Source organism: Anopheles stephensi, chromosome 3, assembly GCF_013141755.1.
Source record: "Anopheles stephensi strain Indian chromosome 3, UCI_ANSTEP_V1.0, whole genome shotgun sequence".
Classification (NCBI taxonomy): domain Eukaryota; kingdom Metazoa; phylum Arthropoda; class Insecta; order Diptera; family Culicidae; genus Anopheles; species Anopheles stephensi.
Genome location: NC_050203.1, coordinates 1811481 through 1839447, shown reverse-complemented (window position 1 = coordinate 1839447; position 27967 = coordinate 1811481). Strand labels below are relative to the sequence as shown.

The window sequence follows — 27967 nt, the reverse complement described above, 5'->3', positions numbered from 1 at the left end:
AATCAATTTCAATCATCCTGTCGCCGCCATTTTTCACGCGTTGTGTGTGTTGTTTTTCACTGTGTTTATTTTCTCGGAACTGTGCCGCAGCGGCGTAGGCATTTGAAATTGAAATATTTCAGCATATTTGTAATTCTCCCAACGTAGCAGACGCGATGTCGAAACAAAGTATTCCCCGAGAGCAAATCGTCAGCAACAGCAAGCGGGACGTTAAGGTAAAGCAAAAGCGTAAAAATGCGCACCAGGTGCGTAAGTACTTTCTGCCCGCTGGTGAAACAAAGCAAAAGTGCACCTTTTGCGGGTGGGAAACGCGTGAAAATGCTACACGAATGGTGCAGCACATCGTGCAACGGTGTAATGAAGCGTCCGCGGAAGCACGGGAGGAAATATCGGCCTCGGTGGTGGACGCAGAAGAGCGGGAGCTGCAATCGTACTACACATCACACAACAAAAAGGCGGTGCATGACTTTTTCAAATCGGTCGACAATGATCGGAAGCGTCAGTGTGTGTTCTGCCGATGGACCACCATCCTGAACCTGACGCGGATGCGCTACCACATCCTGCAGATGTGTAACTACGTGCCGCCGGAGGTCCGTCAAAGCTTTATGAAGCAGGAATACACGGATTCGGACTCGCAGTGCGACACGTACTGCATCGTGAACGTGGACGATGGCGATCGGAAGGGGCTGAAACTGGTATCGAGCAGCATGCTGGATCACTCCGACACTGCATTGGTTGAGGAGGTGGTGCTCGAGACGGAAGACTTCGTTAATCAAGAAGAGGTGGACGCGTACTATGGGGAAAACGACGGAGAAAAAATTGTGCCCGACCAGCTGGAGGAGGAAGATAATCTGCAAATATTGAACCAATTGAACAACGAGACGGAGCTGGAAATGGTAGATTGCGAAAATGCAAGCGAAGAGGAAACGCTCTCGAGCGCTCTTAAAAATGAAGACACTCGGTTGATCAATGTTTCGGACCGATACTATACAGTCAGCAAACGCAACGTCAGAGAACGATCGCCTCACGTCGCGGAAGATCACGGTGGCTCGAAAAAAATAAGAACGGAAATGCCTGTACCTCGAAATGATAAAAACCTGAGAAGAACTGCTACTGTAAAGGTATTGCGCGCCGTGACTCCGCAAACATCGCGGGACCAACAAGTGCGGAAGTTCAGAACGGGGTTGACTTCCAGCACTCCGAACATTAAACAAGCTATCGCTGTGCAGAAGGAAAAGCATGCAAAGCAATCATCTCCTCGCGATAGGGATCATCAGCCAGTGCAAAGAAACGAAAAGCGGGATGAAACTCCAACACCACCACGGCAAAAGGCGGCTGCCATCGTGCCAAGCTCTCCGCAGCCAAAGAATTCCGTATCAGCAACCTCGACATCGCTCCAGAATATCTCTCGGCAGGTACGTGTCATTTCCTTTATTAAGCAAATTGTTGATTATTTCTCTGAGTACATGGTACAGATACAAGCGGATACTAGGATAAGCAATTAAACAACAAACAAAGATCTGGCCTTCTCACCGAGCCTAACCGTCCTGTCCGGTCTGTAGCAGACGGAGCGCCTTCTGGAGATTATCGATCGACGTCTTCAAATCCTCGTAGTTGAGTGCACTTTCTGCCCATCGGCAGTATTTCTGGGCTTTGGTGAGTTGCTCCGGTCGCAGCTGCACGCCAGTGGGTGAGACCAGTCGATTCGTTTCCACGGGAGTGCCGGCCACACCCGCTACCGGTCCGCCCATGTACGGTTGGAATCCGCCCGGCGGTTTTTCCGGTTCGCTCGGTGGTGTCGGAGCTTTCACGTTGCTGAACGGATCTGTGGTGATGAAGTTGGTCGGTCCAGCCGGTGGTGGTTGCGGTGATACTGGCGGTGGTTGCTGCGGGGCAGGAGTATTGCTAGGTCCCGGTTGCGGATCCGCGTTCGGTAGAAAGGCATCTTGGTCAAATTCTTTGTCGTCCTCGGTAGGCATAGGGCCCGCTACGGGTGTTTCTCCATTTTTCAGACAGTTGTGAATATAGGATGCCTTCCACTTGGCGTACTTTCGGTTCTGTGTTACTTCCTCCGTTAGGTCGCCAAATATCTGACACAAGTCGTAGATCATGCCGGCCGTGTAGAACGCTTTCACAACGTTCTTACCGAAGTTGCTCGCTCGGTCCTGCTTGTCTGCGTACAGGAACAGCTTGAGGGCGTAATTTTCCAGGTAGGCCTGGGCAGCCACTTCGTTCGTAATGGACTCGTTGTCCGCCATCTGTCCCTTGGTCGTTTCCAACCAGTCCATTATTGCCAGCAGCAGTTTTCGTTCTTCTATCCCTTGATTGGAAACCTTGAGACCAAGCTGCAAACCGTACAGGCGGCACCAGTAGGCGACGACCGGATCGCGGGAATCATGTTCCTGGGCCGTCTTCAGATAATGCTGGATGGACTTCAACGCGGGAGGTACGGGCGGGAAGTTTGTGGCCATCGTTAGTTCCGTTTGGCCTGCTGGTTAATACGCAAAACGGACACAAACAGCGCACACAATAGCAAAGTAACAATAATTGGCTTCTACGGCGATGAGTAATGTTGCCTCGACTTGACGTTTGTGAAAATATGCGTTGACAGTTCGGATGGTTTGCTTTGTTTACAATCGGTAGTTGTATGTCCCTTCTCGTTTCTGCTCGCGGGCCGTTCTTTATCATAGATTAGCGTTTGAAGAAGTGGGACAGCGAGTACAATGTTGCTGTTTCACGCGCTGCGATAAGCGATAGTACACCGGCTGCAAGAAGAAATAGAATCGGAAAGCGGCATCTAAAGTGTTGACGCCTTCTGCTGCTGCGATTGAAGCGGTTGATAGGGAAACTTGTACGCGTGGCTAAATAATCGTTTTGACACCTGGTGAAGGTTTTACCCAGTGACCTGTGGAGTGCACTTTCGCTTCAAATTGAAACGCCTTGAAATGAAGAAACTTTCCGCGGCCATCATTACACCCGGCATTGCCGCCTGTTGCTTACTGGTTTCGTTCGCCATCATTACGCAGGAAAGCGATGCCGCCGTGCCGGAAGAGCAAGGATCCTGCCATTCGTTCGGTGGGGGCCATGTGTACCCGCAGGAAGCACCCCGATTCGTTGACCACAAGCTCCAGTACACGAAGGCAGTCATCTCACGTCCAGCACCAGAGTTCGAAGCTACGGCCGTAGTCGAGGGAGCATTCAAGAAGATCAAGCTGTCGGACTACCGTGGGAAATATTTGGTGTTTTTCTTCTACCCGCTCGACTTCACGTTTGTGTGTCCGACAGAAATTCTCGCCTTCTCCGATCGGGTGAATGAGTTCAAGAAGCTAAACACGGAGGTAATTGCGGCCAGCATTGATTCCCACTTCACCCACCTCGCGTGGATCAACACGCCACGGAAGGAGGGTGGACTTGGCAAGATCAACATTCCACTGGTGAGCGACATAACGCACAGCATCTCGAAGGATTACGGCGTCTTTTTGGATGATTTGGGCCACACCCTGCGGTAAGCATTTTTCTCGGATGTCTGGTCTGGTAGTTTGCAGCTAACATTTGTATTTGATTTCCAGTGGTTTGTTTATCATTGACGATCGCGGTGTGTTGCGACAAATTACGATGAATGATCTTCCGGTTGGGCGATCCGTGGATGAAACGTTGCGATTAGTACAAGCATTCCAGTACACGGACAAGCATGGAGAGGTTTGTCCTGCCGGATGGAAACCAGGCCAAGATACGGTAAGCACTCGGAGAAAGAGAAACGAAGCCATTCTCTTCCTACAAATTCTTAACTGACCGCATGTTTTCTTTTCCAGATTGTCCCGAACCCGGAAGCAAAAATTAAATATTTTGAGAAAAACCATTGACAGTGGGAGGATGCATTTAGTACACGATTGGTTTTTACTTTACAAAGTGCTGTAAGTGAGAAGCTCGTATGTTGCCAACGAAAACAATCAGCCAGGTGGATTGATTACAGAGCGATCTCCACGAATATTGAAACACAAAAGAGAGAATAAAATTTTACTTAATCTCCGAATTTGGTATCTATGATTTATACTCGTAATTAAATCATTGTTGTTATGCACGTTATTACAAGCGACCGGACTACATTGTAATTACATTGAAATCAGGGCGAACGTTGTAAAGGCGAAATATCGATGAAACTAATCGATTATCGGTTGTGTTTTGATTCGTTGCACCCGGCGATTGTAAAACAAACGAACCAAGGTGAGTAGAGACTATCTAGATAGAACAAAAGCTTATAATATGCATAAACTAAATTTATGTTCGCGTTAAATAGGAGCAAACAAATTTTTAAAATATTATTGGCGATCTGTTGACAGTAAAGCGGTGATATTTTGACAAAACGTTCTACTTTGAAAACTCTTTGAAGGGAAATCAATTCCCTGTAGTAACCTTGGCGTCACATTGTTTGTTGACAAACGCCTGTCACCCTTTCGGAGTCTGTCAGTTGGAAAGTTTGCGCGCTCAATTTGTTGTTTTCGTCGTCGGTTGGAAAGGTGATCAAACAATCTTTATTTTAACCATCTAACACTCGAAACTCGATCGTATTAAAGTGTACAGCAACAATGAAGTGCCAAATTCCGGAAATATCATGGCATAACCGTGATCCGGTGTTGAGCGTTGACATCCAACCGAAAGGAGCGAACGATCGTGATCATCAATATCGGCTGGCATCCGGTGGGACTGATTCGCATGTGCTGGTGAGTATGGGATGCCTAGGACATTTGGATTGACTGAATGGCAAATAATTGTTGAAATTTTGGTCGCTAGATCTGGTACATGATACAAAATCCAGAGTGTGGGACGATCAACTTGGAACTGGCGGCTGATCTTACGCGACATCAACGTGCGGTCAATGCGGTACGATGGTCACCTTCGGGGGAGCTGCTAGCATCTGGCGACGACGAAAGTGTAATATTCATTTGGAAGCAGAAAGGAGAGTCGGAAACGCTAAACATTCTTGGTGAGTAACGAAACAAGCTTCTACCAATGCAATGTTACAGGACTAATTGTCCATTGGTTGCAGACACCACCAACGATCAGGACAAGGAAACGTGGCTAACACTGAAGGTGCTTCGAGGACACATGGAGGACGTGTACGATCTATCCTGGTCGGCCAACTCGCAGTTTCTTATTAGTGGCTCGGTAGACAATACAGCGATCGTGTGGGACGTGCAGCGTGGCAAAAACCAGGCGATTCTTCAAGACCACAAGGGATTCGTTCAAGGTGTTGCCTGGGATCCGCAAAATAAGTACCTGGCCACGCTAAGCACGGATCGAGTGTTTCGCGTATACGACGTCAAAACAAAGCGTGTCGTGTCGAGGTGCAATAAATGTGTTCTGCCCGTGCCGCAGTCGCATCCACTGAGGGACAAAACCGTTCGGCTGTTTCACGACGATACGCTGCAGACATTCTTCCGGCGTTTGTGCTTCAGTCCTGATGGGAATCTGATCGTTGCGCCATCTGGAGTTGCCGAGATCGAAGGTGTTTCAAAGCCTCTGCACACGACCTACATTTTTACGCGAAACTCTCTCCGACAGTAAGTTTTGCCATTGGGCCAATTGCAGGAAAAAAAACGGTGTATAACTCATTTGGATTTTTCCAGGCCCTGCTTCACACTTCCTTCGCCTGATCAGTACTCGGTGGCTGTGCGCTTCTGCCCAGTGTACTTCCAGCATCGTTCACATGCAGAAAATAAACCACCGCTTGTGCCACTCCCGTACAGAATGGTGTTCGCGGTGGCTACGAAAAGTTCCGTCTATCTGTACGATACGCAACAGGCCGCCCCGTTTGCTCTGATATCCAACATCCATTATACTCGGCTTACGGACATGGCGTGGTCATCCGATGGAAAGATACTTATAGTGTCAAGCACGGATGGCTTTTGTTCGCTGATATTTTTCACTGATGGTGAGCTGGGAAAGGTATATGAAGCTCCAGCGATAGAAGCACCCGCTGCAGACAATACCAGTACACCTCCAAAACCATCCGATTCCACCAAGGATGCAATTACTAAAACACCATCTCCACCGAAGCAATCGCAGGTTGAAAAAGACGATGTGAAGAAAGACGTAAAACCGGCACAACCGATCGCGTTTAGAAGGAAGCCAAAACCGGAAGAAAATCAAGCGAAGGACAGCGATCTTCCCAAGACGCCACCATCCGGTGAAAAGCCTGTGCAGCCGGTGGAGTTTGTCATAGAAAAGGATAAAATAATCAGCAGCCAAGAAAAGTTCGATAGCCCTGCGAAAAAGGATCGCCCAGTTACGCCAATTGCTGTGCGGAGGCACCCAAGAACACTGTCGGACAAAAAGGACGATTCACCACAAAATCCTGCGCTGGCCTCGTCAGCTTCATCGGTGGGAAAGAATTCTCCCAAACCCATCGCAATCCGTCGACATCCACGAACACTGGAAACTGGTGCGGCGAAACCTACCGCTGAACCGACCGCAGAGGAAGATGCCAACGATACATGGCCAATCGATCAACCGAAGCCGGCTGCTGCCAATGGTGTAACGAAACAGCAGCTGCTTCCACAGCCTTGCCCGATGGAAACTGACCAAACGGAAGACATAGTGCTGTTGGTAGAATCCGACGGGGAAGATGAAGCGGTTCTCGCTCCTCCTAAGAACGAGCCAACGAAGGAGCCGGATTCCGACGCACCGAAAACACCGCGACGGGTTGAGTTCCGAACGATATCGACGCCGAAATCAAAAAAGAAACTTTTATGAGCGACGCTGTGTAAGGCAGGCAAAAGAGGGCGTTTTCTCGTGGGAAGAAGGTAGCCCGGATTTGTGTTTATTTAAGCATATGTGCTATCATGATTTATTATTATAACCTATTACAATTTACAATTCAGTAGTAACCAATAAGCGGTGAGCGGACGGATTTGGGTTCTTTATCCGATAAATAGCGGGAGTAGGATCCGAAACCTGAAACATAATCGCTGCCGTAGTCTGCGAAGTGTGGCCAAATCCCGATCAAGTCCCTACAAACGAGCTCCTAAAAATCGTCTAAATGGATTTTAGAAACATTTCACTTGTAACGATGAAATGTTTCGCCGCCATTTGACGTACGGTACAAATTCTCGAACGATTGCACATAATAACCTCCGAAACAGCGTGACGCATCGTGGGTAGGCTTCATAGAAATAATACGGAAAAAGTAATTGTGAATAATTCGGTAAAAACTTGTTTCATAAAAGATTCTTATAAGAAGAAAGAAGAAATCCGTATTTTTTAAAAATTACTTAATTTTTTATAAAAATGAAACATTCTGTCAAACAAAAACTTCACTTCAACGGCCCAAATCAAGGTGCGTCCAGCGAGCGCAATAACAACTTCGTTATTCCTTGCTCACCCTTCGAGGCGTACGGACGTGCGCTCATCGTGCTCTCGCGTGTGTAGCGTTGTGCTGCAGTTGTGTGTGGCGTTTGGTCAAAGTAGCAGTGGCAGCTCTAGCAGCAAGTGTTGGCGCTTTTCCGGTGCACAACAAAAGAAACGGTGCAAGAATAGAAATAAACTACATTCTATTAAACTTCTTTTGTCTAAGCAAGGAAAAGTGCGTGTGTCTCTGTGTGCGTGTTTCACGGCATTGTGCAACATTGCCAACCGTTGTTTTCTCCAAAACCCGTTCCACGCAAGTGTGTGCGTGCGCGTGAGCTTAGAGGGTTGCTTTAACTTTGCATTGTGCACCGTTGTGGCCGGTTTTTCAGTGAAATATTGTTTTTCCCCGAGAAAAGCGTAAGCGAAACTAGTTTTCCCGTGCAACACGCGGGTACCCTAGCCCGTTGTGTGCGACGGTGTGTGTGTGAGTGTGAATGTGGCAGTGGGAAGTGTAGAAGGCACAAAATCACACCCTTCAAGCGCTAGTGAGCAAGAAATCCAAGCGCTAAGAGCAGCAGTTGATTGTTTGCCGTTGTAGTGTGTGGCATTTAACACATTCCTAATGTCTCGGTGTGGAACAGCGGTCCAGTAAGAAAGAACGACAACCTCCGAACGAGCTAAAAATGACAAAATCATTAAGCGGCTTGCCGCTTGGCCTAATCGTCTGGTCACTTTTCATCACTGTCAGCATAACCTCCGCAGGTAAGGTTCCAAAACTGATGAAGATGCCGACTCTAACTTGTTTTTACTAACCCACGAACCGTTTTTGGGAGTTGGTCTGATGAGGCACCGACGTTTGCAGTGGTGTTGGTGGAGGCACTTTCCCCACACACCGACACCTGGCTAACACCGCGTCCATTCGTTACGCACCCATACTCCACCACACGCTCGCTACTCTGTTGCGCCTTGAAGAGAGGCGTCTTCGCTGGCCGAGTTGCATGTGTGTGCGTGTGGTGAACGCGGACAAAATAACGGTCGTCTCGCGACCACACCAACACCTGCTTCCAATGCACACTATTTACAACCTGCCAACTAGATCATTTTGATCTGCTGACGGGAACATCTCCCCTTTTGACAGTGCGTACTGTTTGTAAATAAAGCAGCATGGCACCACCGTTCGTGTTGTGGAGTTGGGTGGGTGATTCCCACCTGCCGCTTATCACTTATCGCGATGCATCGCCACCAACCTGGAAGCATAAGATGTGTGTGTGCATTGTTTAAGTTGCGCGCGCGAGAATCCAAACATCCAGCCAATGGATGACTCACGACTGTCAACGGAATGCGTCGACGGTGGTGTGTTGTTATGTGTGTATATCACGCTCGACGATCGTAGTAGTCGTTGTGTGTCTTTTATGGGCGTGTATCGCCCGTGCTATGTGAGAGGCTGCTAGAGGTGGCCATCAACACTGACAACAGGTTAATTAAATTGTGGGATCATCCCCATTGGCGCTATTTTGGCGGAACAATGCTGGTAAATTGTGAATGACCTAAAAGTACAAACAAGTGTTCTTTTCTAATTTAGATACATAACTTGGGTAGAGCGGAAGAAAGGAATGGACAGGAAAGGAGGGGAGGGGAGAGGATAATCACAGTAAAAATACACAACAGCAGCAAGAACAACTTTTTGAGATGGAAAAGCTTAAAATAGCAAATGAAATGTTGTCCCACGTTTTCTTCTCGATTTCGGGACAGCTCCGTCTGAACCAACTTGCCAAATTTGTCGCATATAGTCGCTTTCCCATAATGATGATGCGTTCGAAGGCAGTCGCGACGGAGACAATCACTCACACAAAGGTACGCTCTTAATTGTTTTTAAATGGCAAAGACGCTTGTCAATCTACCGTTGGATGGGCCCATCGTTCGCTACCTACTTTCGTGCTACAATGTTCCGTTCTGACTCATCCAATTGAGTGCGGTTAGATCACACACCGATCCCCCGAGCAGACGCATGGTCTATCGTAAGCGGCAGTAAAGCACGTGTTGGAACCGACTCGTACGCTTTTTCCCACTGCGCCCTGTATCTAGCACCACAGCTCCGTATCCCGGAAGAGGCGTCTGGTAGCTGTCAAAACTTGGACACGGATGCTGCGCACTGATGGCTGCTGCTGCTGTTTGGTGTTTCTTCATTCATTTATGTTGCCGCACCGTGTTCTATTCTGAAGGCGCATGTTCAAACCATCAACAAAAGGAAAGGAGACTACATTCTACGTGCCGGGAGGGAACACTTGCGAGCAAGTAGCACAGATATACCGGCGTCCGAATCCGGCCGGCACCCGGCCGTCATCCGGCGAAAAGAGCAAAGGGTGGAAAATCCCTGCCACCCTTGTTGGAGTGGTTTGGTAGTAGTAGTAGAGCTGAGTTTTCCCTGTTTTGCCGGTACGTGGAAAATCAATAATATCTTTCATCGTGAGCATCATCCGCACAAACGGCACGATTTTCCGTGAACAAAAAAACACCACAGCTCGAAGGGAACGAATGCAGTGGCGCACGGTCGCACGTGAATTAATCTGTCGCACGTGTCCCTGATGATGTTTGGGGGTTTTTTATTATCTCATCTGATTCTAAAGTCACTCGGAATCCGGAAAGAGACTGCATGGCGGTCGTTGATAGTCACGCTGGTTACAAAAAAAACCTAGACTGATTGCAGCATGTGTATTTGTCTTGTAGAACATAATTTCCTCCATTTGCCACGATTTGCCATTCTGTGTTTGTCACGCGTCTGCAGTGGTCAAGAAACGCACACTAAAAATATACTAATTCTGCGAAATCCGCATTGACGGAAAACATGATGCTTTGTATTTGTTCTTCCAAATGAGACGCGTATTAATCACCACTGGCTGTAGAAGAGGCCATGATTGGGAAGGATGGCATCATTCGTTAGATCCGGGGTGTGGTGGCTGAGAATGGAAACAGCTGTTAGCTGTCCGATGGGGCTTAATCAGCAAGTAACCATTTGCCAAACTGTCAATAAATATCGATTTGGCACGTCGATGGCTTGACAGGTCAGCTTAGTTAAGAAAATAAAAACAAACATCACTGGTGGGAAAAACAAACATCTGTACTGAGGAAGATATCCTCATTTTCGCGTTGAAAAAGCCAAATGCAATAGTTGAATTAGGATGAGTACATCGTAATGAGAGATAAGGGACACTCTGTTTAATCAATGAGTTGTCATTACCTCGCTGAGAGAAAAAAAAAGAATTTAATTAAATACCCATCAGAACGCTTAGAAAAATCGATGGATTGTTCTTAAATACAGCTTCGGTAGAAAAATAACCTCAGAGGGTTCCCGTAACGGTAAGCTCACATTTGTTGGCAATCCTGTCAGCAAACATGTTTTAAATTTAAGATTCCAATCAATTTGTCACCTCACAAGCTGCCGATCACATAAGCCGTTAGGCTAAATCGATTGCCAATACGCATTGGTTTGTGTTGCCGCTTCAATTTCCCAACGAGCAGAACGGATAGGGATATCCCCTTTGCAGTTTGCTAGAAGCACCATCTCAGACAGGGCATATTCGCCTATCGGGCCTTGTCTAGCTGGTGGTTCCGGTCCCTTGTTTTCCTAAAGCAAACATTGGGCTTACAACGGGGGCTCTGAACTCTCTTTCTCTCAACCCTTACAAAACCAGGCCATTGCAGGGTTGAAATAACAAGGGACAAATGGTGCTGAAAGTGCCGGCAAGTTGTTGTCCGGTAGAACGTAAAAGAAGGTTTCCTGTCCTACTTTGGTCTGTTTGATTTGTTGCAAATGCTGTTAAAACCACAAGTTGGCTTTGGTCATGGTTTTCGGGAAAGGAATTTAATATTCATTGCAATAACATCTCAAAAAACCCTTTTCCTGCGATGCAGTGGAATGAAATTTGTGTCAACGATCGAAACACAATGTGAAGGTACCTTATGGATAACTATTGGATCAGTTTCAAGATGCATTGGCACTCTTAAAAGCAACCTAAAGAAAACGATCGCTTTTATGACAATAAAACCACTTCAAGCGGGCCATTTCTCTCTCTCATTACACAGTCTTTCCTAATGCAGGTCTTGGTACTGAGGGGTATTTTTTAGCGTTTTCCCTTACAAGTACGGCGACCCTTGTTTTTCCAGGCCCAAAGAAGGTAACGGTCGCTTTCGTTGCTGTTTGCGCTTCTGTGGCCACTAAAACTAGCCCTCGGGTATTACGTGCATACGCTCACTTCCCCAATCCAGCAGACGGAGTCGAATTGCTAGCCGAGGAACCATGCTACGTCCCATGGTTGCATCGACACTTATGTGACGGTTCTCGCAGCCAGTAATAGCCGGCGACCAACAGGAACCGAGGGAACACCACCATCCAACCCGTGACAGAAGCAGCAGCAACAGCAGCATTGTGATTTATTTGCGATATTTCCCGCAGAGCGAGCCGACAGCAGAAGGGTCAGAATGCAGAACACGCCGCCGAGGGTCTTTAGCAGCTATCACTCACTGGGGGATGGTGTTTTAGCTGACGCACATAGGCCCAATTCGCACATTGTCGACAAAGACAACTGCGAACTGTGGCTCTGCTAAAGAAAAGCACTCGCCCGAAGCACTTAACCGATAGGGAATGTCCACAAGGCCCCGGGTGATGCTTTATTTTCTCCCCATTAGGCTACGAAATGGGTTACATTTTGTTTTTATAGGGCTTCCAATCGATCGACCGAAAAGGAATTGATTTTCTTTTTTCCGAGGCATAAACACAACACAGATAACACCCCGAAGCGTGGCGTGTCTTCCCTACTGTCCTGAGCAGTCCTTTCCCCCCATTCTCAACGGAAAGATATAATGCTAGTTTTCGGAATAAACCATCAAAAACCCACTTAGAAAAAAGGGAGAAAAGCAATAGTCGTACAATTTATTAACCTCCATTTTCCCCTAATACACGACCGGTCCGGACTCTTCCCAAGGATGTGCTTGGTTTCGAAATTTAATAAACTCACTTTACGATTACGATCGAATCGGACGGGATGATAGAATTTCATTCACGTCCCTCCACCGATCGATCGGGTGGAAAATTACAATCTGTTTTTAATTACAGCGAAACGAGCAACAAGAGATGAGTTGGTCCCATCACATTTTCCGCCCGATAGTTGATCAGTGACAGTGATTAAAAGGATGTCGGAAATCGCGTTATGGAACAGGAAGCTGAGCATTAGGAGCGACATGGTGGCTTTTAGCCGCTGGTGTGCGTATGTTTGTCCATTAGCTTGACCGAAGGTTAATGCATTTGCTTAGGCTAGTGAGCAACAATGCGGGCTTTTGCTAGATTAAGCAAAAATCGAAGCAGCAAGTCGTATTACTTATGGACTATTCCATTTCCAAGGGAAGTAAAATCAACAGGATCAGGGATAATGGATATTTTTTCAGCAAGGATTACCTTCTTCCCATGGATTCGATTGCCGAATATAGGCAATATTGCTATATTTGTTTTGGCCTTTAAGAGAGGAAAAGAATAAGTATAGAATAAGACGATAAAAAATAGATTGAACATTTTTCTAGTATTTGTTCATCCTTACCTGAAGATATTTTGAAAATACCAGCATGATGTTAAATTCTGTCTCATCTGTCGTTGTTGCAAGTTGTGGCGCCATCAAATTATCATATATTTCATTTTATGACACCAGCATTGGTTGTTGGCCAATTTCTAAGCCGAAGAGGGCCATAAAACCTGGTCCAAAAACTGGACGGAGGCCAACTCACCACTAACCTTCCCGATTATCTCGGCTTCTACGACTTCAAGAGGTCTTGGAGTACATTTCTTAACGTTCTTGGCTTAATATGCTCGTAGCATGATAGTCATTACTACTGCTGCGTACGAAGGAACGATTTGGATGAGATTCGAACATCGTTTTTGATCACTGTACTGAATCTAATTCTAATGTCACATTGTTCACCGCCTTTCTCCTTTCAGAATATTATCAAAAAGAGTCCTATTCCGAGTACGACTGCAATGAGCCACTACTGGAGCATGCCGTCCTTTCGGCCACATCCCAGCTGCGTGAACGAGGCCCGGAAAATGCCCGACTAAACGGTAAGTACTCGAGAACGATGACGGATGATCCTCCAATGTTGGAATCGCTAAAACTGATCGATGATCGACGAAAGCGGCTTATTTGGTTCGCTGGTCTCTGGTTGTTGTCCATCCGTCGTTGAGGTTTCCTTCGTCACTCTTACGCGGGGGAAAGATTTTCCTTTGAATCATACACTTGTTCCAGATCAATTCGTTAGTTCTTCATACCATCTTCACCTATAGCGTCGTTTTTTATTTATTCTTATTGCACGTATTTGGGAATGGAAGCAATAACCTTGGCAATTTCCTGTACGTGAATTTTCCACATTCAAACCCGTGAAATTGGGAAACCCGGAATCGGGAATACTATAAATTCCCTGTTCCAACCAGTGCATTGCATATCTGTATGATTTATGTGCTGTTTGCCTTTTCCTCCCAACACTCCTTCCCATTTTGCTGTGTTAGCTCGTCGGGGGTTCCAAGTTTTTCCTCAAATACCGTGTACATGTGTGCGTGTTTTGTTTTCATTTGCATTTATCCATCCTGCCATCTCGGTATGTTTCTTGTAAAATTGCCAGTGTTTTATTTAACTCCGTTTCTGTTGCTCTTCTTACTTTTGCTATCCTCTTTCCTTCCGGTGTGCGTGTGTGCGTGTGTTTTGTTTTGTTTGGAAATATTTACGTGGCTTGCAGTCCGTACTAAACACGTCAAAAAATAATATAAAAAAGGAAAAAAGAAACACACGCACATGCATTACAGTTGGGGTCGTCCTTCGCAGATAGTGAGGTTTAAATCTTATCGAATTTTATTTTTATAACCCGCGCTCTTCTCGGGGTAAGGAAATGAATTAAATGCTCTCGGCCGCGGCCGGCTTACTCGCGTAAAGTTCGCGACCTCCTCTTTCCGGTAAATTACTTTTTATTGCCATTTCATTGCCCGTCTTTGCTCGTTAAAGCGATTGAACATCGTTCATTTTCGCGGCCCATATGGCCTCTCCTTTTGGAGTGTGAATTTGTGGGAAAACAAACTAAACTTTATTGGGATTTAAGCGAATAATTTCAACCATTTCACCAAGCACGTCATCTTCACATCCTGTGATAGAAATATGTTTTTTTTACCATGAACTATCGCTTCCCGCTGCCATATGGTTGCCCTTTAAATGCATTTTTCTCCGTATCGTTTGGATGATTGAAAACTGTAACTACACGGTCGGTCGGCACAGCTGGACACACACACACTCGGTTGCAATTTGAGACTGTGCGATAGGGGTGTAGTTGCAACTGCAATTGCACAATCCACCAGGCGTCTCATTATCGCCCACATCATGCAGCTGCAGAGAGAGAGAAAAAAAAAGCCAGGAGCAGTCTGTTGTTGATCCGCTTTTTAGTTCCGCAGGAGTGACCACCTAGCGTCGTCTTGTTGGGTTATAATTATTGGACACAATGGTACGACACCGGCGATGGGAGGGCGATACGAATGCGTCACCACCATCACCGTCAATGATTGGATGTGTCACCGTAGTTCATCAGCGCGTCACTGCTTTGCAACATAAACTGGCTGGATAGGTTGCCGTGCTCATTGCTCCTGTCTAAAGGGGAAGCTACAGCTGCAGGAAAATGCAAGGAAAACAGACTTACGGCTGAATGTAAATGTCGGCTGCGATGAGAAGAGATGTGTTTGCCAAAGATGTGACGGATACGCGAATACGTTCACGTTCCAAATATCGCGTCCATATGTTAATGAGATCTCCGGGGGAAGTTTATGCCTAGACGATGAGGCAAGCTGTGTTGGGAACGGTTCATTCGACAAATCTTGATTAGATCATCTAATTGCCCCAGCGTGGCGTTTGGATAGGAAGGAAGGAAAGTGTATCTACTTTGTTGGGGTGCGATTGAGAGATATATGATAGATATGAAAATGTTGCCTTAAGTGGGTTCAATCTGCATTTGGTAGATTATCCGGGCTGGTGGAAGGATTTATAGAGATTTTGGTGTGGCCATCTGAGAATTAATATACAGCTGCATAAATCAATTCATCGTTGGAGGAGAAAAAAGGATAAAATTCTTCTAGAAGAGTCAACATTTTCCCCCGAACAAAGGCAAATAACTATTTAGCGACAAACATTTCAAACTTACCGCAGAAATATGAGCTCCTCAGGGATGTTCGTGTGACACCGGACACCAAAAATAGAACCACCATCGTGTACCGAAAATGCACCCATTCCTCTGCTCTCGGCGATCGGGCGGGGATGTAACATTAGTCGCGCATTTTCTTCCACTAAGCGTCTCGGTTCTTCGGCTCGTTTACCGCACTGTTTACCGAAAGGAAACCTTAGGAAACTGAGCCGAATTTTACTACGAAAAAAGTGGGTTAGAGTGGAGCGAGCGGAACGCTGTTTGTTTCGATTGATAAAACATTGCCACTGGCGTATCGTGCGTGCGGTTTTGCCCTTAAATTAGCACAATTTTCCACCGAACGAACAACCTGTGCTGCTCGCGCGGTGGTGCGAAGGAAAGGAAGAAAGTTTACCGTCTGAAAGACAGACATACACACAGGTTATTATGTAAATTTGTCATAAATGTGGTACAAACAGTGAGTCATGGTGGAAAAGTTGCTTTTCTTTCCTTCTCTCGCATATGGCAACACTGCCTTCCGCGAATGACAATGTGTACTTATAGGCAGTCGAGAGGATGGTTTCGACGGGCATGTTTGTGTCCTGCGTGTAAACATGTCCTCCCATCCTAATGGCCATTTTTACGGCTGAATGCTCGAGGTGTTTGGGATCGGATGAAAATGATACACCATGCTACGGTGGGCGGCGGTGGAAGTCACAGCGGGTCCCCCCATTAGACGTTATGCTCGTGCCGCTATTATGCCATGATTGCGGCCTAGTCAAGTGTATCTATTTCTACGACAACTCCACCCTCCTCCACACTGAGAGGTGGAGCAGCTCAGCTGGTGTAGGTGAATTAATTAACAAAAGACATCCCCACATAATAATGTGCGCGACCAAAGGAAGAAAACAAAACCGCGATCGTGTCGCCGTGTCCCTATCCTTTAAATCTTCTCATGAGATTAAGGTCAGGTCAGGCTTGGGGCCCGAGGGCTTTAAGAAGTTGCTTTAACTTAACCTTAAACATTCGGAAAACGCACTTCACAAAACTAAAACGCAAATAGGGGTCAAGGGGTGATAGTGTATTTTCCTTTTCTTCCTTCGCTCATACTGTTGCTGCCCCTATATGATGGTGTTGCTACGCGAGAATGCATTTGTACGGCTTGACCACGCGTTTGAAATGTGCTTCAATTATTATGAACGCGAAGGGTGTGAGAAATCCACACGAAAAACGGTTAAATATGCCGAATCACGTGTGTGGTAATTGGGCTTTGAAAATGCTGGTTGTGATGATTTATTTGTCTAGTCGTTGAGTTTGAGACGCACTGTACGGCAGCGCTGTATCAACAAGCATATATAATATGGGTGTGAATATTATACTGCTACAACATGAAAATCCTCTTTTAAAAGTGTTTCAATATTTTTAAAATGGATATTTAACAGTTAATAGCAAACGTTAATATGATTTCATCGTAAATGTTTCATAAATTTGCAATATTTACCGCGCACCAACGCGACGAGCGAAATCGGGCGAAACCGGGCGAAATCGGCTGTCACGACGAATTTGAACGAAACCAAACGTCAAACACGCCCGCCACTGAACGAAACCAGAGTGTAGAAAAATAAACAAAAACAACACGTTCGAGGTTGCGTTTTGTTGTTAGAAAATATGCATTAAGCAGAGAAAAAAGAGCTGACCGCAAGATGCAAACGATGCTGACCGTTGGAGGCTGTGTGTAAGAATCTGAATACTTGTGCGTCCGCGAATCTCTGGCTGGCTGTGTGTGTGTGTGCGTCGTGTGCTCTTCCGCGTGTGTTTGTGAAGCCTACTTGGTGCGTCATCCATCCATTCATCCACTGCAAACATGTCGCTACGGAATGGGGGTCACGTTCGCTGGGCATTTGACCTCGCTGGCTGGCGACCCAGTTTGGCGGATCTGCTGCTAGCGACGTCCTGCATTCAACCGGAGGAAAAGAACACGCTGCAGCGGTTCGTGTTTCGGGACGATTTCAATGCATCGCTCATCGGGCGGCTCATGATGCGCCGGTTCGTCCAGCTGGCCACGGATCTGGCGTACGATGAGATAAAGTTCGAGCGTGATTCGAAAGGCAAACCGTTCCTGAAGAACGAGGGCGTGGCGGTTGATTTCAACGTGTCGCACCAAGGGCGGTATGCGGTGCTGGCCGGCATGGCCACCAGCAGTGCTTCGTCGAACAGTACGAAACCCTCTCCCAAGATAGGGGTCGATGTGATGAAGATCGAGTACAGTGGCGGCAAACCGTTGGATGAGTTTTTCCGCCTAATGACGCGCAACTTTTCGGACGACGAGTGGCGCTACATACGCGGCCGTAGCGACGAAAATGCCCAGCTGGAAGCGTTCATGCGTAACTGGTGTCTGAAGGAAAGCTACGTGAAGAATGTCGGTGTGGGCATTACGGTCGACCTAAGGAAAATTAGCTTTCGCATACAGACGGAGGTGCTTGCGCGGGATCGCGTCGTGAGCGATACGACACTACGCGTCAATTCGGAACCGATGGCCAACTGGCGGTTCGAAGAATCTCTGATCGATCGTGACCATTGCGTGGCGGTGTCGTTGGAAAATGTCCCTGCGGAAGACGATCTGAGTGGAAACTGTTTCGAGCTGATCGATTTTAAGGCGCTAGTCGAGGGTCATAGACCGCTGCTAGCGATCGATGAGAACTATTGCGAGGGTATTATCAGTAAGGAGTACAAGAAAACGAAGTGAAGTAGAGAGTTTATTCACATACTACTGGTGATGGGTAGAAGAAACGGAGGGATGTACGAAAGGTATTTTGTCGATATATGTGTATGGAGCGAAATTAAAACTGCTTGTGGCCATTTACTACTGCTAGCATTAAGATAGGGAAAGTTTATTTTTTGATGGTATAGAAAATACACGTTTTTTGGCTTGTAAGAAGGTAAATGAACTGTTCCGTCCTGGCAACCTAGCATGACCCAGAAAGAAACGTGCGCTTCGTGGATAAAAGCTGCAGTAAAAAAGGAAATGTTGTTTGAAGCAACTCGGGCAATAAATTTCAGCCCAGTCTGACAGTCACATCACGCGAGGATGGATACGAAAGCCTCTTACGGCCAGCGTCGCATTGGATCGCAACTTCAAGATACCAGCACCACCACCACCGAGGACATTGTTTGGTGGTGCTTTATCTTCCTGTCTTAGTAAGGAATTTGGTCCTTTTTTCGCCGTTGTTTCGCAACTACTTTTGTTGGATCCATAATGGAATCGCGTACCTGGTTCTTTTTAGTCTGACAACCGAACTCAATCATGTGGCGATGCCGGTGGTGGTGACTTTATGACATGGGCCATCGCCACTGTCTGTTTCGTGGTTACGCTTCAACTCCTCCAACAACAGCAAGTTAAAGGGAACCGTTTAAATGTTTGCTAAACTCACACTCTCCACCGCAGACAAATGTTAATTCGGTACGTCACGCAAATAGTTACTACCTTTGTACGAAATCGCACCGGTCGAATCCCTGGTGGGAAGAAGCGCACATTACTCTTCTTTTTGTTACGCCAGGTGGCAGGTAGATCACTATCTAGCTCCACACCACACAAACATGACCAAGCCTGGGAAATGAGCCGGTGATGTGCATTTAAATACTGCAGCACGCAGAATGCTTCGGTTCTTATCAGGTGAGAACGATCGCAGAATGGCGCGTGCTGCTGCTGGCATGTAGCGTCTTACATGGCTTTGTTCAAGCAATAGGAACTTTATACCAATGGGCCAGGTGCTGTATTTAGTTTAATTGTTTACTAATGTGAAAGAACTCACATGTTAAATTTTTCCCAATCATTAGATAAACCTGTACGACAGTGCCGCATTCATATTGATCCAGGTTTAGGCCACCGAGATGATGATATGAATAATAAAGGAGGCAAACTCCATCAGTGCCATCTGGCAGTGCGCCATCACCCAACGTTGGTGTTGGGAGGTCATCCGAAGCGACATCTTCTTCAGTCTGGTGGCGCCTATTGATTATTTTCATGCAGCTGTTTTTTCATCATGATCGTCCGTTTTTGATGTAATACCACCCGGTGTTGGAGAGTGTCCTTTAGAGTGGTTCTCTTAAAGCTGCCGCCATTCGATTAGGGGTGTAACAAGGATCGGCCACAATTGGCTATTTCCAATTTAGTGTTGAAACCCCTGGGTTTGAATTAGAAAATACAACGGACGTTCGAGGCGCGAGAAAAAAAGGGTAATTTTGGAATCGTTTATCGAGCAACATAAATTAAAGCTCGTTCCGGGTGATCCTTTCATCACGACCGTACGTCACACTGCACTGAACCCGTGTGGATTATTATTCATGTTTTCCCTTTTCATTGCAAGCGTTTACCCTCCAAAAACCGAGCGGAAAATCCAAATTGGAAACTGTTTTCGGTTGTTGACGCCACAAACGCCACAAATTATGTTTGCTTCCGAGTTGTGCACGATTAGTTTGCTGCATCGGTTGAGTGCTCTTGAGTATGTTTCAATTCACACCACCATCATCATGTGCCCTTTGCTCCTCAACCCTTCTTCCACCCTATTCGATAGCCCCGATATCGATACCTGACCGAGAAAAAGGGGCCCGTCCTGGAATATCGTTTTTTTTAATGAACTGAATTTTATTACACACTTCTGTTTTGGGAAACGGGGAAAATTGTCGAACGGGGGTCCCACTTTCAGACAATGGTGCCTGCGTAAAGCTGTCGCATGATGTCGAGACCCCTAGGGCCGGCTCTTTCAAAGGGGTTGGACCAGCGCTAGAGGTAGAAGGATCCTGTTTGCCCTTGCCGCAGACACGACGCACCAAGACTGCCTCGCTTTATTACGAATGGTTTATTGTTTATTGAATCATAAAGGAAGAAAGCTCCACCCTTAAAGGTATTGCGGCGAACAGCAATTTGTAGGGAGTTCTTCTCTTGCAGGAATAAATCAATGGTAAAAAAGGATGATGAAATTCAATACCGTTGACGACCGCAAGTCTGCCGAGTCGTTGAGTCTTCCTACCTGCTTGTGGTGTCTTTAAGGACACGCCAATAAAAAGAGAGAGAGAGTGCGCGAGTTCAGCGTGAGAATTTGTCAACAAAGTTGATGTTTGTGTCTGTAACAGCTAATCCAATTTAAATTCGCTTCCTAAATCCGTGACTTTTCGCTTTTTCGTGTCCTCCATGTCGTTGTTCACCGCATGTCCTTCGCCTCGTTCATCCTTCGTCCTTTAAATATGTATTGTTTCTCGTACTAAAAACCAACTCCCCGTCAAACGCATCACTTCCAAAAGGTGGCTACTCCTGGACCGCCCAGCAGTCCGACTTTGACCAGCAGTTCATAATCGATCTCGGTGACGTGCGCAACATTACCCGCATCGAGACGCAGGGCCGTCCGCACAGCAACGAGTATCTGACCGAGTACAGCATCAGCTACGGTTTCAACGGGCTCGACTACATCGACTACCGGGAGCCAGGTGGCAACACCAAGGTAAAACCAGCAGTCGAATCAGTCCACAGCGTGGTGCGAAGAACATGCGTGCGGTGCGATCCCCACATTGCTTCCGAGGGGACCAAGGGCGAGAGGAAGTGTGTGATCTGGAGTGTGATCCTGTCCGTCTCGTGGAACCCATCTAATCCCATCTAATGCTTAGTTCACACCGATCGGCACACCGACACACCGCCATAGCTTCGGGAACAGTGGAATGGGTTGTACTTCTGTCGGCTGAGATCGTTGCGTAGAATGCTAACTCAATCTAGCTTTTAAAAAAAAGCCACTTTCTGCTACTCATGTCCGGCCTTCTTATTTCGGCTGGGGCTTACACTTCTTCTCACAACGCTTCTATGTTCTATTCTGCTTTTCCTTCTTCTACTTTTCCTCTGGTGTTGGGTTCAAAACGATAATAACCTCTCTTGCGTTTGGTGATTGTTTGTTGGTTCGGTGTAATGGATGATTTGAGCGTTTGAAATTTAACTTGCATTATTGAGATTACTTTCAGGGTTTTACCAACTACACGATTAAACACGATGAAGCCACTAAAACTAATTGGATAACACGTTTCTCTTCCATTTCTTAAACACTGCTGCGTTATTTTGCGAACGTGGGAATGTGACAATCATGATGATGATGATGATGGGTTTTTTGGTGCATCGGTCATATAACACACTGGAATGCCTGGACCCTGCGGGACATCGACACTCCACCCGACACATGCAACATGCTTGGATTGCTCTCTTGCGCCAACAACAACTAACCAATCTCAACCTTCTCCATCCCCCATTTTGTACTGGGCCGGCATGATCTGGGTGTGTGTGTGTGTGTGTGCGTCCACCTTCACAATGTTGTCTCTTTCTTGCTGCGCGGTGATTACTAATACGCGGCACAGGCCGGTCAGCATGGACTCCGATCGAGAACACGTACTTCCACTTCCTCACCATCGACATGGGTGAGCGGAAGATGGTGCGCAAGGTAGCGACGGCTGGTCGTGCGACAACGAGCGAGTGCGTCACGGAGTACATCGTCCAGTACTCGGACGATGGTGAGCTGTGGAAATCCGTCACCGACAGTAATGGAGAGGAACAGGTAAAGTACAGCGGCCGCACCCCCAGGAAGCCCTGTGTACGTAGGCAAGAGAGCACCGGATGTGCGCGCTGCTGGTGGTTAGTGCGGCCCGCCATCGAGCAACTCAATTATGTCCCTCTCCTTCTTCACAACCAGAATTGTATGTGCTACCAATCCATTCCTTACCGTGGACTAAAATAAGTTGACCGGACACCGGAAATGGCTGTAGAATGTTGACCTCCCGTCTAGCGCTAGCAGAACTGTCTCTTGACCATTTAGTGCCTGTAACTAACAGTGGAATTTAGCATCCTAACCAACCTAGCATAGCATAGCATGGCCGGAATGTAGTATTGCTGCCAGTAACTTTAAGTGAATGTATTAACATTAACAATTTAAAGAAGGCCGCCATAAGACCGCTTCTTTTACGACAACTATCCCATTTTCGAAGGACACCACATCCTCTCGATCGCAAAGAAAAACAAGCCGCCGCTCAATGTTCTTCGTTCTTGCCAATGTGTTCCAAAGCAGCACTCTTTCCTAGGGCGTTATTGATATGGTTCTTTTCTTCGATTCGATTCAGCTGTTCAAGGGTAATCGGGACGGTGATGCCGTTCGCATGAACTCTTTCGAGGTGCCCATCATCGCACAGTGGGTGCGAATCAATCCTACTCGCTGGCAGAACCGAATTTCCCTGCGTGCGGAACTGTACGGATGCCGATATGGTAAGTCCCAGGAGCACTTCCTTCCTGGGCTTCGTAAGATAAGCGTCTAACGCTTCTCTCTTGCTGTTGTAGAATCGGAAAGCATCTACTTCAACGGCACAGGGCTGGTGCGGTACGATCTGCTGCGCGATCCGATCGCAGCGACTCGCGAATCGATCCGGTTCCGCTTCAAAACCGCCCACCCGAACGGGGTGCTGCTCTATTCCCGTGGGACGCAGGGCGATTACTTTGCGCTCCAGATCAAGGACAATCGGATGGTGCTGAACGTGGATCTGGGTGCGAAGATCATGACCTCGCTGTCGGTGGGCAGTCTGCTGGACGATAACATCTGGCACGATGTGGTCATATCGCGCAACCGGCGGGACATCATCTTCAGCGTCGATCGTGTGATCGTGCAGCGACGCATCAAGGGCGAGTTTGATAAGCTGAATCTGAATCGCGAGGTAAGGCTGGCGGCAATGATTTTCCCTGAGCGTTTCCAACAGCTCCGTTTGCTCCGTTTTGCGTTTCAGTTTTACATCGGCGGCGTGCCGAATCTGCAGGAAGGACTCGTCATCCAGCACAACTTTACCGGGTGTATCGAGAATCTGCACTTCAACGCCACCAACTTCATTCGCGAGATGAAGGACGCGTTCTACGACGGCGAACACCTGCGCTACAGGATGACGCACGTGACGTACAACTGCCCCGAACCGCCGATCAATCCGGTCACCTTCCTGACGCGCTCGTCGCACGCCAAGCTGAAGGGATACTACAGCTCGAAGCAGTTTAACGTTAGCTTTGCGTTCCGGACGTACGAGGAGAAGGGTTTGATGCTGCACCACGACTTCCTGCAAGGTTCGGTGCAGGTGTTCCTGGAAGACGGTAAGGTGAAGGTGCGCCTAAAGGAGGACAACCTCGAGCACAACCCGGGCACGATCCTGGACAACTACGAGGAGCAGTTTAACGATGGCAACTGGCACCACATGATGCTGACGATCAAGAAGAACAGTCTGGTGCTGAGCATCGACGATCGGCCGATGGAGACGACCAAGTGAGTGTGTTTTTGGGATACTAGACACGGCGGTGGTGGTGGGTTCGCGTAGATTAGCTCAGTGCACAGGGAAGCCATCTTGTTTGTCTGATTGGATTGGTCATCTGGTCAATAAGCGAAAAACGAACAACTGTTACTATTACTACCCTAGGTTGCCGAGGGGCGAAAATGAGTCAAATAGCACGGACAGTTTCAGGTAACATTGCTCGATTCGTGTGTGTGTGTGTGTGTGTGCGTGTGAAGTTTTGCTGTTGCTTACCGTGTGAGCCACAGAAGGGCGAGGATCCTGGCGAACATACGAAGTTGAAGGCTGCAAATTCCTTCTTTTTCCTATTCTCATCCCGTGTGTTTAATCTTCCCGCCCCAATCAAACCAGGCTGATCGACATCACAACCGGAACGCTGTACTACATCGGCGGTGGCAAAACGAAGGACGGATTCGTGGGCTGCATGCGATCGTTTGCGATCGACGGCAACTACCGCATCCCGACCGATTGGAAGGAGGAGGAGTACTGCTGCAAAGGGGAGATTCTGTTCGACGCCTGCCACATGGTGGACCGCTGCAATCCCAACCCTTGCAAGCACAATGGCATCTGCAAGCAAAACTCGATGGAATTCACGTGCGATTGTGCGGGGACTGGGTACGCCGGGGCCGTTTGCCACACGCCGATGAACGCGCTGTCCTGCCAGGCGTTTAAGAACGTGCACGACGTGAAGCAGAAGCAGCGGATCGAGATCGATGTGGATGGCAGCGGGCCGCTGGCCCCGTTCCCGGTGACGTGCGAGTTTTATTCGGACGGCCAGGTGGTGACGGTGTTGAGCCACAGCTCGGAGCACACGACGCGGGTGGATGGCTTTGCGGAGCCCGGTTCGTTCGAGCAGAACATTATCTACGAGGCGGATCTGCCGCAGATCGAAGCGCTGCTGAATCGTTCGACCGAGTGCTGGCAAACGCTCACGTACGCGTGCCGCTCTTCGCGCCTGTTCAACTCACCGTCCGAGGCGGAGAATTTCCGACCGTACGCGTGGTGGGTATCGCGCCACAACCAGCCGATGGACTACTGGGCCGGCGCCTTGCCCGGTTCGCGCAAGTGTCAGTGTGGCGTGGTGGGCAACTGTATTGACCCCACGAAATGGTGCAACTGCGACTCGAACAGCCTCGACTGGCAGGAGGATGGGGGCGATATTCGCGAGAAGGAGTATTTGCCGGTGCGTGGCCTTCGCTTCGGCGACACGGGCACGCCGGTGGACGAGAAGCTCGGCAGGTACACGCTCGGCCCGTTGCGGTGCAGCGGGGACAGCTTGTTCAACAACGAGGTAACGTTCCGCATTGCGGACGCCACGATCGATCTGCCGCCGTTCGATATGGGCCATTCGGGCGACATCTACTTCGAGTTTAAGACGACGATCGAGAACGCGGTCCTGCTGCACGCTCGCGGCCCGACCGACTTCATCCGGCTGGACATTGTGGGCGGAACGAAGCTGCTGTTCGAGTACCAGGCCGGCACGGGCACGCAGAAGGTGTACGTGGAGATGAGCAACAAGCTGAACGACGACCGGTGGCATTCGGTGAGCGTGGAGCGGAACCGGAAGGAGGCCCGCCTCGTGGTGGACGGTTCGACGAAGGCGGAAGTGCGTGAACCGCCCGGTCCGGTGCGTGCGCTGCACCTGAACTCGACGCTCACGGTCGGGGCACGGTTGGACTATCGCGATGGGTATGTGGGATGCATCCGAGCGTTGCTGCTGAACGGTGAGGCCGTCGATCTGCGATCGTACGCCGAACGGGGACTGTACGGCGTGTCGCCGGGATGCGTCGGCCGCTGCGAGTCGAACCCGTGCCTCAACAACGGTACCTGTACGGAGCGGTACGATGGGTTCTCGTGCGATTGCCGCTGGAGCTCGTTCAAGGGACCGATCTGTGCTGATGGTAAGTTTCTACTGGCTGGCTGGCTGGCGGGCTGGCTAGACAAAATACGATATCTAATGTCCTTTTCTGTTCTTCAGAAATTGGTGTAAATATGCGTTCGTCGTCGATGATCAAGTACGACTTCCAAGGTGCCTTCCGTTCGACGCTGTCCGAGCACATCCGCGTCGGCTTCACCACCACCAATCCGAAGGGCTTCCTGCTCGGCCTGTTCTCCAACATTACGCAAGAGTATCTCACGCTGATGGTGTCCAACTCGGGCCATCTGAAGGTGGTGTTCGATTTCGGGTTCGAGCGGCAGGAGCTGATCTACCCGGTGAAACATTTCGGCCTGGGCCAGTACCACGACGTGCGCTTTTCGCGCAAAAACTCCGGTTCGACCGTGGTGCTGACGGTGGACAACTACGAGCCGCAGGAGTACCATTTCGACATTAAAGATTCGGCCGACGCACAGTTCAACAACGTCGAGTACATGTACATCGGCAAGAACGAGTCGATGAAGGACGGGTTCGTGGGGTGCATCTCGCGCGTCGAGTTTGACGACATCTATCCGCTCAAGTTCCTGTTCCAGGAAAGTCCGCCACCGAACGTCCGATCGCTCGGCACACCGCTGACGGAGGACTTTTGCGGCGTGGAACCGGTGACGCATCCACCGATCGAGATCGAAACCCGTCCACCGCCGCTGATCGACGAGGACAGGCTGCGCGATGCTTACGGGCCCGATACGGCCATTCTTGGAAGTAAGTGTGCGCTGACCGCGCGAAGATAGGAGTCTAAATTGACGCTTTTATTTGCTTTGAAAAGGTGTGTTGGCGATCATCCTGCTGCTGCTGATACTGATGGCGATACTGATCGGTCGGTACATGAACCGGCACAAGGGCGAGTACCTTACGCAGGAGGACAAGGGTGCCGAGGCGGCGCTCGATCCGGACGAGGCGGTCGTCCAGTCGACCACGGGCCACCAGGTGACGAAGCGAAAGGAGTTCTTCATCTAGACGGCCAAGCTGCCCGTCGCTGCCCCGCTGTAAATACTGTTAAAATCGCGTTTCCCGGGGAGAAAAAAAGGCAGGAGGAGAAGAAACCCGGAGCGAAACAAACCAGAAATGAATGGCCATTCCGTGTTCTCGAACGCTGCTGTTTGCTGTTGTTGTACGCGGTGTTACATTTTTTAAGGTTAGCAGATAATTTGTCTTACTTTACTATGATTTGACTCAAAACAATCTCAACACACACCCGACCCGTCCATTACAGAAGGTATTTCGAAACGAAGCAGGAATGGGAAAATGAATTAAAAAACGATCCATCCGATCTGTTTTCATTCGTTTCTACCTTAGTTAAGGCTTTAGTTTGTAGCATATGTCTTTCTTTTTGTGTGACAAGGAACGAACGAAATAGGAAGGCGTTTGATCGGACTACGGGGGGGGGGGGGGGGGGGGATTGCGTAGGAATCTCAAATATCAAGAATAAGAGCTCCGATCCGATCAAGATCGAACGCCAGCTATTTTGTTTGCTTACAAATTTCCTTTTCATTTAATCCGTCCCATTATTGTACTTTTAGTTTTGTATTTCTTCCTTTTTTTTTAAGCCGTACGCGTAAAGTAACGAACGAACTATTCGAAAAACACACACACACACAGCTACGCGCAAGCTCGCTGAGAACGAACCAATAGCATGAGAGAAAAATGATAGAGAAAAAGGTTAGCCACGAAACGACAGAGAAATCACGAATAAAACGAGGAGGAAAATGCGTTTGGAAAAGCGAAGCGAATTGAGTGTGTCGGATTTTGTGTAAAAATTATTTTAAAATGAAAGAAAAACCGCCCGAGTAACCCTGCATTATTGGCAAAGGGGGGAAAAGGTTGCTTGCGCACGCATAACGGGCTTTACTTTTATTTGGGTAAGTATCAAATGTTAAACGAGAAAGAAATAAGAAGAAACCGCAATTTTATACTAATAAAATTGTTTAATAAAAAATCTGCATTTAAAAAATGTTTTTATTTTATTTTATTTATTTATACAAAAAAATCAAATTAAAATCCAACCAAAACCGCGAAATCCGTCCGAGAAACCCTGCACTAGCGATCAGGCACCACTCTCGGAGCTACCTGCCAAGTACCATGCGATCCTGTTACCGTGGTAACACAAAATCTACCAATAAGCAAAGCCGTCCGTCG

At 48.0% G+C, this 27967-nt stretch overlaps 5 protein-coding genes across 9 annotated transcripts; 4 read left to right on the top strand and 1 right to left on the bottom strand.

The window, feature by feature from the left end:
* The first annotated feature begins 15 nt into the window (after nucleotides 1-15).
* Nucleotides 16-4040, top strand: LOC118512149. Its single transcript, XM_036056185.1, has 4 exons — nucleotides 16-1415; nucleotides 3027-3505; nucleotides 3570-3735; nucleotides 3813-4040. Exons 1-4 carry the CDS (start codon nucleotides 156-158, stop codon nucleotides 3861-3863), a joined length of 1956 nt encoding a protein of 651 aa, XP_035912078.1. The 5' UTR covers nucleotides 16-155; the 3' UTR covers nucleotides 3864-4040.
* LOC118512152 (vacuolar protein sorting-associated protein VTA1 homolog) lies at nucleotides 1417-2644 on the bottom strand. The gene has a single exon (XM_036056192.1). It carries the CDS (start codon nucleotides 2469-2471, stop codon nucleotides 1539-1541), a length of 933 nt encoding a protein of 310 aa, XP_035912085.1. The 5' UTR covers nucleotides 2472-2644; the 3' UTR covers nucleotides 1417-1538.
* A 387-nt stretch (nucleotides 4041-4427) lies between the features above and the next one.
* On the top strand, nucleotides 4428-6906 carry LOC118512148 (chromatin assembly factor 1 subunit B). Its single transcript, XM_036056184.1, has 4 exons — nucleotides 4428-4721; nucleotides 4792-4984; nucleotides 5048-5561; nucleotides 5628-6906. The coding sequence occupies exons 1-4, from the start codon at nucleotides 4587-4589 to the stop codon at nucleotides 6751-6753; spliced, it is 1968 nt and encodes a 655-aa protein (XP_035912077.1). The 5' UTR covers nucleotides 4428-4586; the 3' UTR covers nucleotides 6754-6906.
* Nucleotides 6907-7373: 467 nt separating this feature from the next.
* On the top strand, nucleotides 7374-27561 carry LOC118512145 (neurexin-4). Of its 5 annotated transcripts, none has more exons than XM_036056178.1 (10): nucleotides 7374-8109; nucleotides 13334-13453; nucleotides 21940-22136; nucleotides 22696-22837; nucleotides 22910-23280; nucleotides 23350-23870; nucleotides 24022-24066; nucleotides 24247-25796; nucleotides 25874-26533; nucleotides 26598-27561. In XM_036056178.1, the coding sequence occupies exons 1-10, from the start codon at nucleotides 8031-8033 to the stop codon at nucleotides 26786-26788; spliced, it is 3876 nt and encodes a 1291-aa protein (XP_035912071.1). In that variant the 5' UTR covers nucleotides 7374-8030; the 3' UTR covers nucleotides 26789-27561. The 5 variants fall into 5 exon arrangements, with proteins under 5 accessions (XP_035912071.1, XP_035912070.1, XP_035912073.1 ...); XM_036056177.1 differs by lacking the exon at nucleotides 21940-22136 and adding an exon at nucleotides 20848-21044 and having other exon boundaries at nucleotides 7375-8109; XM_036056180.1 differs by lacking the exon at nucleotides 24022-24066 and having other exon boundaries at nucleotides 7375-8109.
* On the top strand, nucleotides 13478-18490 carry LOC118512153 (L-aminoadipate-semialdehyde dehydrogenase-phosphopantetheinyl transferase). The gene has a single exon (XM_036056193.1). It carries the CDS (start codon nucleotides 17411-17413, stop codon nucleotides 18290-18292), a length of 882 nt encoding a protein of 293 aa, XP_035912086.1. The 5' UTR covers nucleotides 13478-17410; the 3' UTR covers nucleotides 18293-18490.
* Nucleotides 27562-27967: the final 406 nt, after the last annotated feature.

What these genes read in the sequence shown, in the direction of transcription:
- LOC118512149 (XM_036056185.1), top strand. Translation starts at nt 156, where the DNA reads ATGTCGAAACAAAGTATTCCCCGAGAGCAAATCGTCAGCAACAGCAAG. An exon ending in TCCAGAATATCTCTCGGCAG is followed by an intron (nt 1,416 to 3,026) that starts GTACGTGTCATT and finishes ATCATTACGCAG; the next exon opens with GAAAGCGATGCCGCCGTGCC. An exon ending in GGAAACCAGGCCAAGATACG is followed by an intron (nt 3,736 to 3,812) that starts GTAAGCACTCGG and finishes TTTCTTTTCCAG; the next exon opens with ATTGTCCCGAACCCGGAAGC.
- LOC118512153 (XM_036056193.1), top strand. Translation starts at nt 17,411, where the DNA reads ATGTCGCTACGGAATGGGGGTCACGTTCGCTGGGCATTTGACCTCGCT.
- LOC118512152 (XM_036056192.1), bottom strand. Translation starts at nt 2,471, where the DNA reads ATGGCCACAAACTTCCCGCCCGTACCTCCCGCGTTGAAGTCCATCCAG.
- LOC118512148 (XM_036056184.1), top strand. Translation starts at nt 4,587, where the DNA reads ATGAAGTGCCAAATTCCGGAAATATCATGGCATAACCGTGATCCGGTG. An exon ending in GGAAACGCTAAACATTCTTG is followed by an intron (nt 4,985 to 5,047) that starts GTGAGTAACGAA and finishes CATTGGTTGCAG; the next exon opens with ACACCACCAACGATCAGGAC. An exon ending in ACGCGAAACTCTCTCCGACA is followed by an intron (nt 5,562 to 5,627) that starts GTAAGTTTTGCC and finishes GGATTTTTCCAG; the next exon opens with GCCCTGCTTCACACTTCCTT.
- LOC118512145 (XM_036056178.1), top strand. Translation starts at nt 8,031, where the DNA reads ATGACAAAATCATTAAGCGGCTTGCCGCTTGGCCTAATCGTCTGGTCA. An exon ending in ACAGTAATGGAGAGGAACAG is followed by an intron (nt 22,137 to 22,695) that starts GTAAAGTACAGC and finishes GATTCGATTCAG; the next exon opens with CTGTTCAAGGGTAATCGGGA. An exon ending in ACTGTACGGATGCCGATATG is followed by an intron (nt 22,838 to 22,909) that starts GTAAGTCCCAGG and finishes TTGCTGTTGTAG; the next exon opens with AATCGGAAAGCATCTACTTC.